The sequence below is a fragment of the Eretmochelys imbricata genome, chromosome 4 (assembly GCF_965152235.1).
Source record: "Eretmochelys imbricata isolate rEreImb1 chromosome 4, rEreImb1.hap1, whole genome shotgun sequence".
Classification (NCBI taxonomy): domain Eukaryota; kingdom Metazoa; phylum Chordata; order Testudines; family Cheloniidae; genus Eretmochelys; species Eretmochelys imbricata.
The window spans coordinates 101,465,114-101,479,055 of NC_135575.1; the positions used below are offsets into that span (position 1 = coordinate 101,465,114).

At 39.2% G+C, this 13,942-nt stretch overlaps 1 protein-coding gene across 3 annotated transcripts in view; it reads right to left on the minus strand.

Annotated features, from left to right (window-relative positions):
- Nucleotides 1-295: 295 nt before the first annotated feature.
- The window catches only part of FAM114A1 (family with sequence similarity 114 member A1), a 67,763-nt gene continuing 54,116 nt past the window's right edge, over nucleotides 296-13,942 (minus strand). For all 3 annotated transcript variants that reach the window (XM_077814605.1, XM_077814606.1, XM_077814604.1), the window contains exons 11-14: nucleotides 10,847-10,986; nucleotides 9,474-9,546; nucleotides 6,108-6,161; nucleotides 296-2,674 (exon numbers count right to left, since the gene is read on the minus strand). In XM_077814605.1, the coding sequence (XP_077670731.1) occupies nucleotides 2,573-2,674; nucleotides 6,108-6,161; nucleotides 9,474-9,546; nucleotides 10,847-10,986 (369 nt within the window). In that variant the 3' untranslated portion in view covers nucleotides 296-2,572. The remainder of the gene's footprint in view (nucleotides 2,675-6,107; nucleotides 6,162-9,473; nucleotides 9,547-10,846; nucleotides 10,987-13,942) is intronic.

Genomic DNA, 13,942 nt, shown 5'->3' on the forward strand with positions numbered 1-13,942 from the left:
CTGCCATAACTATTCCTTATTAACGATTCATTTGACAGCAATAACACACTTACCCATACCGAATGCACAATTCTGATATGTCTGGTTTGGACTGAAAGGCTTTTCTCAACTATAATTAATGGTCAAACTAATTTAAAGTCAATAACATCTAAAACGTAATAACTGATAAATAAAGGCACTTTTCCTTTTGTGATACTCTCTCTTTAAAATGAAAACAGGGTTTTAATCATGCACTGTATACTGGTTTGACAACATTGTGATTAAACAAAAATATTACTTTAAATAACGAGGTACCTGTAGCAAGACACTAGGCCTTGGAGGCATGCGCATATCCCAGTGCACCCCTTGTGGACTTGTGCCCTTTAAAACTGGGAGCTGCAGGTGCAGGGCACATGACTAGAAGAAAACATGTGACCTGGTATATGGAAATGAAGTACAAAGCTTCTTCTCTCTAGGGCAGGGGAACAAAAAGGAGAAACCTAGGTTCTAGGAAGTCTTAGTGTGGGTCTCTCTGTAGTAGCTTCGTGGGGCTATCAAAGGGGAAGGATGTGTCCTCTCCCTTCCCAACTGGTTGAGGCTGGGAAAAATTTGGGCAGTTAATACCTAATATTTCGAATTTATTTGCTTTTGTTTTGGGACTAGTATTTGGAAATAAAACAAGCCTTGAGTAAAGAGGGCTACTGTTGAGAGCTTTATTCTACCTTCCCAGCCAGTAAATTTGCCTACCAGTTTACAGTAGCTTTTCTACACTTTCCCAAGTGCTCCTCTGTTTCATATTGGGCTATTATTTCAAGATGGTGTAAGTAACAATGAATGTCAGGTTTTGCTTACCAAGTTCAGCTGCACAGGCAGAACAGAAATTGTGCATAACAAACCACAGAACTACATAATGAGTATCTCCCATCTAAATGATGAAATATTAAACACAGTCACTACACAGATAACAGCAGAACATGGACCTCATTATGTAAGGCAGAGACACAGACCCTGCTTTCTGTCATCTCTTATTTAGGCTCCCTACAGTTACCATGCCTACGCAGATAGATGACTTCTCATTTCTAACAAATACAATTATAACATTTCCTAGTATTCTATTTGGATTATGTTTATGATGTGTGAACACATTGCTTCAACGATTAAATACATTCAGATGTTAGCTACAATTTTACAATATTTAAATAGAGCTCATCACTATATCAATATGAATTACAGTTATATTAAATTCTAATTACATTAGAAAAATGTAATAAACACGGACAATTCAGGAGAACCGGCTACTTAAATAATTGAAGGTTTGTATTGTCATGAGATAATTTTAACCTGGGCAAAATAAACCCTGAGGCTGAAGACTGCGAATTTATTAAGCCCAAATATGGATATCACCAAGTTTAACACAAGAACCCTTAAATTACTGTTATACTGAAATGTGCTTTCCACCCTCTCAGGTTGGCTCTGTGCACAGAATCCCTCTTCCATATTCCCACAACATGCTTCAACTTGTGACCTCCCCACCTTGTCACTCCATCCAACTCAACCTTCTCATAACTCCTTCTCCTCCTCTTTGACCCTTATAGGAAAACTTAGTTCCAATCCCTCCCTAGCAGTAATCCATTTTATTAAAAAAAACCCTGTATTTAAAGTCCAGATTTAGGTGAAATGATAGATTGGGGAGAAGGCTGAGAAGATGAGGCAATTTGTTTGTTATGGGCACACAGATTGGGAGTTCTGTCAACCAAAGTGAAGGTATTTTCTGATTTACTGTGTAGTTGTGAAATAACTATATGATTACTCTACAAATCCCTCTACTCTGGTCTTTAATGTCTTTCGGCCAGAGTGAAGGGACTGGCATAAATACAGTAAGTATACAATTATGGGTTAGCACGTGTACAGTTTTGCCTATGCTCTAACTGGCTCAGACAATTTCACTTCACTATATTGTCTGATATGCATATTTTTCATAATTTTCATTAGCTTAAGTTTGCTTAATGTTGTACAGCTCTTTGAACACCAAAGCACGGTATGAGTGCTAAGGATTACTATCAGACTGTCACTGAAGAAATAATACTGGAATGCTCAAAACAGAGTTCATTTGCTTAAGTTAACTTGAGAGTTAATGAAGGTTAAATACAGAAACTAACTTTCAAAAGTAAACATTTTAAACTGAGAATTAAAATGAAATGGTGCATCAGGTACAAAATGTTTAAAAAACATTGTTTTCAAATTTCCTTCAGACATCACTGTTTAGAATTGAAAGTGTCAACATTAATTACCTCCTTCATATTGAAGTCGATACTAACCTCAATAAACACTTCATCAGTTTAAATTAATGTGAAGAATATATACTAACTTGAAAAGAAATTACCTATTCTAGTAACTACATCTAGTTAAAGAACTTCTATTTGATTTTTCTCAAACGTTTTTCAGTACTGCATGTGCAAAACGGCTTTTAGTGTCCTCAAAAGGCCCCTCAGTGGCCAGACATCTTTTGTGCCATCTCTTCAAACTGTATACATTAAAGAGATTAGGTTTGTGGTTTCTTTTACACACAGTGATGACAACTGCTGGGAAACTGTCACTCTTGTGCTTTCAAACAATTGGTCTGGATATGTGAAATCTGAAGAACCGGAAGCAATAGCTGGAAAGCATCCTGAATATAAGTAGTGCTGTTGCAGCCCTAATGAGAGAAAAGATGTGATTCAGTAACATATTTTTCATGTACCTCAGTGACTCTATTCATACTCAGTCTGGTTGTTGCTACATCAGGATACAAATTCATGTGAGATTTTAAAAGCTCTATCCAACTACACTGGAAATCACAACAAGAACAGCCATACAGAGTCAGACCATTGGTCCATCTAGCCCAATATCCTGTCTCCGACAGGGGCGAATGCCAGATGCTTCAGAGTGAATGAATAGAAGAGGGCAATTACAAGTGATCTATCCCCTGTCCTCCAGTCCCAACTTCTGGCAGCTGGAGGTTTAGGGACACCCAGAGCATGGGGCTGCACCCTTGACCATCTTGGCTAGTAGCCATTGATGGATTTATCTTCTGTGAATTTATCAAATTCCTTTTTGAACGCTGGTTATGCTTTTGGCTTTCATAACATCCTCTGGTAATGAGTTTCACAGTTTGACTGTGCATTGTGTGAAGAAGTACTTCCTTGCGTTTGTATTAAACCTGATGCCTATTAATTTCATTGAGTGACCCCTAGTTCTTGTGATATGCAAAGGGGCTAAATAATACTTTATGTTTTCTGCATAACATTCATGATTTTATAGACCTCTTTCAGTCCCCCCTTACTTGTCTCTTTTCTCAGATGAACAGTCTCAGTCCTTTTAATCTCTCCTTCTATGGAAGATGTTCCATACTCCGAATCATTTTTGTCGCCATTCTCTGTACCTTTTCGAATTCTTGCATCTCTTTTGAGATGGGGTGACCAGAATTGCATGCAGTATTCAAGGTGTGGGCATACCATGGATTTATATAGTAGCATTATGATATTTACTGTTCTATCATATATCCTTTTCCTAATGGTTCCTAACATTCTGTTAGCTTTTCTGACTGCTGTTACACATTGAATGGATGTTTTCCGAGAACTAACCATAATGATTCCAAAATCTTTGAGTGGTAACAGCTCATTTAGACCCCATCATTTTGTACATACAGTTGGGATTGTTTTTCAATGTGTATTACTTTGTACTTATCAACACTGAATTTCATCTGCCATCTTGTCATCTGCAAGTCACCCAGTTTTGTGCGATCCCTTTGTAACTCTCTGCGGTCAGCTTTGGACTTATAAAATTAAGATAGTTATTGTCTGCAAATTTTGCCACCACACTGTTCATTCCCCTTTCCAGATCATTAATGAATATGCTGAACCACTGAGGTCTCAGTACACATCCTTGGGGGAACCTGCTATTTACCTGTCTCCATTGTGAAAACAGACCATTTATTCCTATGCTTTGTTTCCTAGCTTTTAATCAACTACTAATCCATGAAAGGACCTTCCCTCTTATCCCATGACTGCTTAGTGAGTTTAAGAGCTGAACGACCTTATCCAAGGCTTTCTGAAAGTTCAAGTACATATTTAGATAATAACTGTTTTCTTGTTTGTAAATAGTTTATAGCAAGCAAGCATAATTATATACAGAGGTATGCCATCCCCCCTGTTTGACTGTGCATCACCCTTCTAGAGAGAGTTGTGTGTGTAATGTAGGTGGAATACACCTCTGTGTGGTCAGGAGCAGAATCAACTTCCTCAACAAAAAGCATCAAAAATGAGTGAATCTTGCCATATGCTCAGGGTTTAGCTGATCGCCGTATTTGGGGTCGGGAAGGAATTTTCCTCCAGGGCAGATGGAAGAGGCCCTGGAGGTTTGTTGCCTTCCTCTGTAGCATGGGGCACGGGTCACTTGCTGGAGGAGTCTCTGCTCCTTGAAGTCTTTAAACCACGATTTGAGGACTTCAATAGCTCAGACATAGGTGACAGGTTTTTCGTAGGAGTGGGTGGGTGAGATTCTGTGGTCTGCGTTTTCAGGAGGTCAGACTAGATGATCATAATGGTCCCTTCTGACCTTAATATCTATGAATCTATGAAAATCGTTCCACCCACAGAGCTAATTTCAGACCTACTGCATGGGGATGTAGCACTGCTGAAATCAGTGAGTTTAAAATTATTCATATATTGCAGAATAAATACACAAGTATATTATTTTCTGAATTTCTAATACAATGTAGAACAGCTGCTCACATTTCTTTAGTATGCTGTAATTCTGGACTGACTAATGGCAAATCTTCGTATGGGTATACAAGACCTGGATACCCCAAACTTTGTGGTATGGAGTGAGCCTCAACTTCAGATCCAAATGTTATGGCTCAAGCTTTGTTAGGAATTTATCCAAGAGTTATAGTACAGTAAAATGAGCCAACTTAGGTACCAGCAACTTTAATCTTTACACTATAGTAAGAGGAAATATAAAAATAATCTTTACTCTAAAGCTAGGAATCTTTACAACAGTGTTTTAAAATATATTGCTCATTTAATACAAAATAGTCTATTTGCTATTGAATATTCAGATAATAGCTCTTTTTTGTAAATGGGTCCCCAGTGTTAGGTTAAAGCTACATAGTAACAATATGCATTCTGTACTGTATAGATTTTTATGTTTAAAGAGAATATGTGGCTAGTTGGCAAAGCAAAAGAGCGAGTGCCACAGATATATTAAACTTTAATCCTATATGAGCCAATCAGTGTCTGTTGATATTATGGTCTCTTGAACTCCTTCTGTCTCAGCCTGAGTGTAAAACTGAGTAAAATGCAGGGACTTTCTAAAACTTACTGAGCCTTTCTTGGTCAAAACTAGAACTGGGTGAAGAATGAGAAAAAATATTCCCAAACATTTTGACTTCAACAGACTTTTGGTTTGAACAAGATTGCTCTTATTTTTATGCACTTGTGAACATTTGTACAAGTGCAATTTAGTGTGGTTGTATGTGTGTGGAATCATGGGCAAGATTAATTTAATCACGAAATAAAACTTGTTTTAGATCATTGTAGTGTTTGACGATTAGGTCAACCAATGAAGAAAGAGCAAAACTACTATACTTGAGTATCCTTGCAGCTCAAACTGTGAATACTGAATCCTGAAAGGCATAATCACAGTAAACTGGTTCAAGCTAACCATGAGCTGAAATTATTTGTTTGACAAATGTTTTATGTGAACAATCACAAATAACGAATAGATTAATAACCATAGTCTGTTCACAGGCAATATCTGAGCAGGAAAAAAGGCTAAACTTACTGAATAAATTGCACATTGTTAATTGTTCACCCAGCTTAGTCAATACATTACAACACACAGTAAAAAAAGCATTTCACTTCTGTCAGTGTTCTTAGGAATCCTGACAAAATTTAGTATTACTCCTCTAGTCCAGCATTTGTGGATGACTGCTGAACACAAAATGGAGTTGTTTATGAGATGGCACAGAATTACAATGCCATTACCATTACATTTTTATGGTTCTTTATAGGGACATAAATGTGTGTGCTTCACTTCAAAATGAGTTTATCAAAGTTTTTCCTACTGTGAAGAAACTGAAAGCTTACCTCTAATAGCACACTATTGACCATTGGGTTAAGGAGCTCTGCCTTTTTGTTGCTCTGTAGAAAGACAAATATTGACAAGATGTAATGCCAGGGCTAAACATAGATATTTAACAGTAATATATTTGCTCAGTAATGGATCAGTTTTGGCTGTATGAATTTTGTGAAGGCCTTGGCTCAGCTTGATTCTATTTGATGAAAATAAGGTTTTCAAGGAAATACACATATTCAAGATAATTTTAATACTATGGCATACTACTTTTGATAACATTTAACACTCATCTGCCTATACTTCTCTATTTGCCTCGTACTGGTATCACAGTGTACAAGATGGGCTCATTGTTTTATCTGATTCTTTGCCTATGTCAAATGCCACAGAATTTGAGGCCACCTGTAAGAATTTAGGACTGGTCAGTGGAGAGCATTTTTTTAAATGGTAGATGTGGTCAGATCCTCTTCTCTCTCTGCACTTTGCCTTGTCACATAATGATGGCAGACACGTGCAGAAAGAATTGCTTTCATCTAACACTGAATAGGGAACTTTATTAGAACAAATAAAACACAGTATTTTTTCAATTCACTGTAGAGCTTCTGCTTAGAACTTTCGCAGGCCCCCGTTCTGCTTGGTTTCTGTAACAGAGTTAAAGAAACAGGACAAATATTGTCACACCTTGTAAGCAGTTTAAGTACTGAAGTGTGTTTATGAAGAGGTACCATATATACTTGTTCATTAGCCCATTCGTTTATAAGCTGACCCCCCAAGATGGATAGGTAAAAATAGTAAAAACTGTATGACCCTTTCATAAGCTGACCCTATATTTCAGGGGTTGGCAAACTTTGGCTCCCGGCCCATCAGGGTAAGCTGCTGGTGAGTCGGGACGTTTTGTTTACCTGGAGCGTTCACAGGCACAGAGCCTCGCAGCTCCCAGTGGCCGCAATTTGCCGTTCCCAGTCAATGGGAGCTATGGAAAGTGGCGCGCCATTGGCTGAGAACGGTGAACCATGACCACAGGGAACTGAGGGACTCCATGCCTGCAGACGCTCCAGGTAAACAAAACAACAATGTATTAGATAGTCAATTCAATGATTTCATAGAGTTTAAAATCATCAAATTTTGGTGTAGACCTGTTTATAAGCCTACCCTCGCTCGTTGATGCGCCACTTTTTTGCCAAAAATATTCGGCTTATGAATGAATATATACTGTAAATAGTATCTTTAAAAAACAGGAAGGAGAGAAGTGGAGGGAGTTTGGAGGGAAATGGAAGAACAAAAGAAAGTGGGGGAAGAGGAAGGGAAGGAGGGTAGATAGAGAAATAACAGAACAGTAGCTTTATTGTCCGAAACTAGAAAAGCTATTCCATATCCCCTTGTTTAGTTGATTATCAATAAACCGCTTAAACACAGAGAAAGTAGTGTCAATTAAACACTATTGATTGTAACAATCAATGGTAAGTGCAAGCAGGAAGAAAGAAATCTAGAGCAATAAATAAAGGAGATACTTCCTAGTTCTGAATAATTGCTGACTTTTAGGAACAAGGCCACAATTACACTATAATGACTATATGCCTGAATTATATAGCACTGCTGCTATTCTGATGATAGAGCTCTTCCATTCTAAACCACTATTGCAAAGGCCTGTGGCATTCCCAGACAGTTACCTTTTGTCCAGAATCAATCCAGCTAAGTATGTGAGTTAGCCAAATATGTGGAAAATTGGGTTGGTGCTCAACTCCGTGCACATTATAATTATCATGTTAGATGCATGTAATTTGCATTCAGTACATCCTGAAATGGGAGCAGTGTAAAGATGTACTGTCCCTGTGAGGAGCTCAAGGAGGGACTGGACTCCCTGTGACACCATTTTTTGCTGAGCTCCCATCCATACAGCCTGTACAGTCCTGTTGGATGAGGCTTCCTGCTCTCCCTAGTGCTGGTGGTGAGCCAACATCATTTCTTTCCCTGCTGGCACAACGTTTGCTCCTGAAGGCACATATGGATGGGGCAGCAGTTCTGCTGCACCAAGCACAGGGCCTGAGGCTGTCCCCTGCGTGGAGCATACTGGGGGTGGGAGAGCTCCTTGCGCCCAACTTCTCATACCCTGCACAAATGCCAGTGATAATTTGGCCCTGAATTCTGTTTTCCTGTAACGTAAACCCCCCCTTCAATGCCTAGGCACCAAGGGCCAGAAATAAAGTTTCTGTGCAATCCTTAGCTCTCAATATCCTGAGTTGGGTCTGGTTAATATTTCATGGCTAATTTTTTCTGTGTGCATACATTTATATGCTAAAACATGCTTAGAAAATGAAGAAACAGGCAGATTCATCTGAAATAACTGGAAGCAATGTAAATTATTCAAAATAAAAGCAACCCAATAAATTATGTTAGTTTTTAAATAACTTAGAAAAAAAATATCCAGTGATGCCCTGAAGTAGCAGGCAGGAGCCTCTTCTTAAAATTCCAACAGGCCTGGGGAAACTTTCGTGTCTTTGATAAGAATTCATGCTCCCTGAATAATCCCTGCCAAAGATGGCTTCACAAAACTATTTCTAAAGAGCAACTTTTTCCCCTTTGGACTGTGACAGATCACTTGGTTGTCAAGTAAGTTCACAAATATTTTGTGGTGGAGTTTATCACTTCTGCTCCCCTGACTCCCACAAAGGTCTTCACTCCTCCCCCATTTCCGGTCACACAAGCTATGTTACACTACCAATACCCTCTGTACATCTTTCAGGAACAAAGTATAAATGTTTCCAGCCAGAGCAGTAAATAGAAGTATGTTTTCTAAGTAGGTTAACTTGCTATAGCAAGAGTGTGATTTTGTTTAAACAGAAAGACAAATTAATAGATTCTCTAGTCTTTCAATCTCCTCAATACAAACACCAGGGGATTTATCAGTCGCTATGGGGATAATTTATGATGTGAAACCCCTCTGTTAACATACTGCCCATGATAATGCTCCCAATGTTGTATGTGGGTGTTTTTAATTTTTTTTAAAATACAGATGCATATAAAAGAAGGAGCTGGGTAAGGGTCTGCTGCAGTTCTTGGTTGTGTGTGGGCCACTCAAGGGGAGTGGGCTGGGGGAATGGCAGAGGGATATCTAGCAGGTCCAGGAACTTTGTGGATCCAGTTGCTACAAAACCAGCCTACGGAGGCAGGGCATATCACAGGATCTAGCAACAGTGGTGGATCGGCTGAAAGGGTGCTCTGTGTTCTGGATCTGGCTGGGGTTGCAGAGGACTCCAGCCCACCCTATTTCTAGTCTTGCACATAAAGCCAGTTTTCACAGGGGATGAGAATCTCTCTTAAAGATATTATGTTTATAAAAATAAAACAAACAATAAAAAGGAAATGCTCTCATATCTTACCCCGGTGGCAGTTAAAGAATCAGAAAACTTCTTAGATAAAGACAACACTTCATTGCACATGGCACTTGTTAAACTGGTTATAAAAAAGAAAAGAGACAAACATTAAAAATATACTCCTGCTTCATCTCAGAAGTCGAAGTTCTGCTGACAATCTTGTTTCTAATCAATTAAATTTTATCTTAAAGTGTCCTGGGATTTGCTCAACCGGTAAGAAGAATCATGATGGAGGCTTTATGCTTTGGATTTGAAAAATCCAGCACTGGCTACAGCTGGAGACAGGATACCAGAGTAGATCAAACACTGGTCTCTTTTGATATGGCAGGATTTTATTTTGTTTTTGTTTTTGGTAAAAACACTAGACTTTTAGTCTAATTATTGCTTTACTTAAGGTTATACAAAACTAATGACTAAAAATGCCACTGGAAATAAGTACTCCTGCCCCCAGCTAGAATGAATGTAATGAAGTTTTTTTTCTCTCCAAAGCAGTGGATTGTATTAATAGAAGAAGCATTGTCTAGCGGTTAAAGCACAGGGTTGTGAGTGAGGAGATCTGGATCTAGTCCCAGCTCTGTCACTGACTTGTTGCATAACTGTAACTCAGTTGGGGCTCAATCCTGCAAGGAGCAGAACATTCTGGCTCTAATCCAGCAGACAATTTAAGTAAGTACTGAATTTTAAACAAAAATGCCCCCACTGACTTTAATGGGATTAGTCACATGCTGAAAATTAAGTCTGTGCATAAGTACTTTGCTAGATCGGGACCAGAATGTTCATCACCTTGTTGGGGTCATGTGTTTAGGGGTTAATCCAAAGACCACTGAAGACAGTGGGAGTTTTTGTACTGTCTTCAGTGGGCTTTGGATTGGATCCTTAGGTCCCAGTTTTGAACCTGGGATTCCTGAAGTTAGGTGCCCACACCTGTGGGTTGGCAATGAGCTGGTGATGAATATGGCATAATTGCTTAGAAATAGATTTTTGTGCCCTTTGGGCAGAGTACAAATGATGAGACCCTATTGTGGGGTGCAGAAGCAAATTCTGTGCAAGTTGGTATGCTATCTGTGGTAGTGCTGGTGAAAAGTGCACCTAAAATGTGTGCGCACATTTCATCACTAATATAGCAACAAAAAGTCATCAGCTTGTGCATCCCTTGTGTTTTTTGTAAAAATGTATCTGATGTACATGTCAGCAAATCACAGGCAGTCTGTGATTTGATTGCTTTTGAAAACAGAGTGGCAGGAACTCTAAAGTCAGTCCTGTTTGTTGATCGACGGTGTGTTACGGTGTCTGCAAAAGCTCTGGACTCAATAAAACTGCAAATGTTAAGCAAGCTCATACTGGTGACAAAAATAAGAAACAAAAAGAATTATATTCACTTTGTCATAACTTTTGCTTGGTCCTGGGCTGTCTTTTCCACTTCTTGCCCATGAAGAATTAACTCTGCTACTTTATGAAGCTGTTCGATACAACGAGCTGTTACCTCAGCAAGGCTTTCAATAGATAGCATGTAGACTTCCTTAAATAAAACAAAAAAAACAGTAATATAATTTCTATAGACTTAAAAAAGAGGCTTTGTAAACTAGGGCAGAGTACAAACTGGTGATATCAGTGCATGCAAAGCCAAGGAATATCAGCTGTTACTTATCCCTGAGGGAAAGGGGATCTCTACAGATGGCAATGTAAGGACCTCATGCTTGCTTATCTCTGAGAAGTGAAAAAGCAAAACTGCCATTCATTTCAATGGGAGCAGTATCGAGCCTCAGGAATTTCTATGGTGGAGTTTTTGGTTCTGGTCCTGATAGATGCTAAAATTGAGCCCTTAACGCTCATGGAATTTACACTGATTTCACAGGGAGTTGAGAGGATCATGCCATTCCCAAAGCACAATTCCATAGTGAAAATAAATTATACTCTGGATAAAAAATTCATTTTGCTAGCAACAAAGTGACTATACATAAAACTCTTCCTAATCTCAACTCTCAGTGGTTTGGCAGTACATTGGAGTCGCATCTTACGCGGGGGTTAGTTTCTAAAGTCAGCGCGTAAGGCTAAAATCGCGTATAGTCAAAATTACCCTTGAAAATTTCCCATAAAGTACAGTATACTGTACATGGTTTTGTGTATACAACCCTGTACAGTAATACGTATAAATGTACCATGTGTACAGTATATAATAAAGAGTACATATGCAAAATATAATTTTAGAGTACTGTATTTTTAATTACAGGGAGGTAATTACGGGGGGTCATCAGGGCTTGATGTCGATCCAGGAGACGGAGGTGTCGGAGAGCTTGGGTGACGGAGAGTGAGTCGTAGATGAAGTGGTTGGCTCTGGTTCAGCTCAAGAAGTTGATTGCGTAGGCTCATCTGCTGCTGGTTGTTTTTCCTTCAAAAACATAGTAATCGGCAACTGTTGCTGTTGTCTCTTGAGCTGCTCAAATGTTTCTTGATATGGTCTCAAATCATCCATAATACTATGTGTGATTTTGAGGCTTCATTCCATAGAGGGATCGTAAACAGAAATTAAATCATTCAAGTGTTTCGCTGCTTGGAACACTTCAGGAAATTAAGCTTATCTTTCTGATTTCGAAGTGTAAGAGCGGTTAGGCATTTTTTTCCAGAAGAGCCCAGTCTCGCGAGCATTAAAAACTGATTCCGAAAGATAGCCCTTTTCTTCTGTGACTTCCTTTAATTGTTCGAGGTAGGCTTTTGCTGCCTCTTCATTGGCAGATGCAGCTTCACCAGTAGTCTGCACGTTTTTGAGGTTGAAGCGGTTCCTAAAACTGTTAAGCCAACCTTGGCTGGCTTTGAAATCCTTTTCACCAGAAGGCTGTCCCTCTTCGGTAGGAGGTTTGAACAGCGCGTAGAGGCTAAGAGCCTTTTCTTGCAATGTGTTGCCATTGGTAGGCACAAGTTTACGGTTCATGTCTTCCAGCCATAAGTTTAATGCCTTTTCAGTTTTCACTAAAGTCTTATCATGCACCTGGCTCGTCACCTTAGCAGCTATTGGAACACTTGCTGCCATGGCTTGACGAATTTCTCTGTCTCGAATCTTGATGGCATGGATGCTAGATTTGTTGCGGCCATACTTATGCACCACGTCGGAGACTGACATACCGCCTCTCAATAAGTCCAGCACAGCCAGTTTTTCCTTCAGCGTTGGAACAGATTGCTGTTTCTTCAGTTGAGCACCAGATGAAATAGTTGGCTTGCGTTTAGGGGCCATGTTGTACGAAAAATATGTACAGTACCTTTAAACACTAGAATCACACTCAGCATGGAGAGATGCTCACACTATGAGAGGCACGCGGGAACTGAGACCGACTGAGGGAACAGCAGATTCACGTCTCCCATCTCATGCTCACTCCGGGGCATATGCTCATTGAGTGGAATGGTGGGCGGAATTGCCCGCACTACTTACCGGTATCTTGTTATTTTTCTTTTTTTTTGCCGAGCGCGTATAGTTGAATTTACGTAAGTTAAATGCACGTATGATGCAACTCACCTGTATCTGAAAATCTGCAGTAACATAATCTATAATATACATAGTACAACTCAGTTTCCTACATTTTAAAGTGTTTGATTTTTTTTAAAGGGCACATAATGGATTTTTTTTTATTGGAGATCATTAAAAACAACACAATTTAACACTGTCATAACTTAAATTAAGAAATTCAACCACAGTTAACAGGTTTCAGAGTAGCAGCCATGTTAGTCTGTATCTGCAAAAAAACCAGGAATACTTGTGGCACCTTAGAGACTAACCAATTTATTAGAGCATAACCTTTCGTGGGCTACAGCCCACTTCATCGGATGCACTGAATGGAACATATAGTAAGAAGATATATATATATATATACATACAGAGAAGGTGGAATTTGCCATACAACTCTAAGAGGCCAATTAATTAAGATGAGCTATTATCAGCAGGAGAAAAAAAACTTTTGTAGTGATAATCAAGATGGCCCATTTAGACAGGTGACAAGAAGGTGTGAGGATACTTAACATGTGGAAATAGATTCAATATGTGTAATGACCCAGCCACTCCCAGTCTCTATTCAAACCCAAGTTAATGGTATCTACTTTGCACATTAATTCAAGCTCAGCAGTTTCTCATTGGAGTCTGTTTTTGAAGCTTTTCTTTTGCAGAATTGCCACCCTTAAGTCTTTTACTGAGTAGCCAGAGAGGTTGAAGTGTTCTCCTACTGGTTTTTGAATGTTATGATTTCTGATGTCAGATTTGTGTCCATTTAGTCTTTTGCATAGAGACTGTGCGGTTTGGCCAATGTACATGGCAGAGGGGCTTTGCTAGCACATGATGGCATATATCACATTGGTTGATGTGCAGGTGCACGAGTGGAGTGGCTAATGTGATTAGGTCCTATGATGGTGTCACTTGAATAAATATGTGGACAGAGTTGGCATCAGGCTTTATTGCAAGGATAGGTTCCTGGGTTAGTATTTTTGTTGTG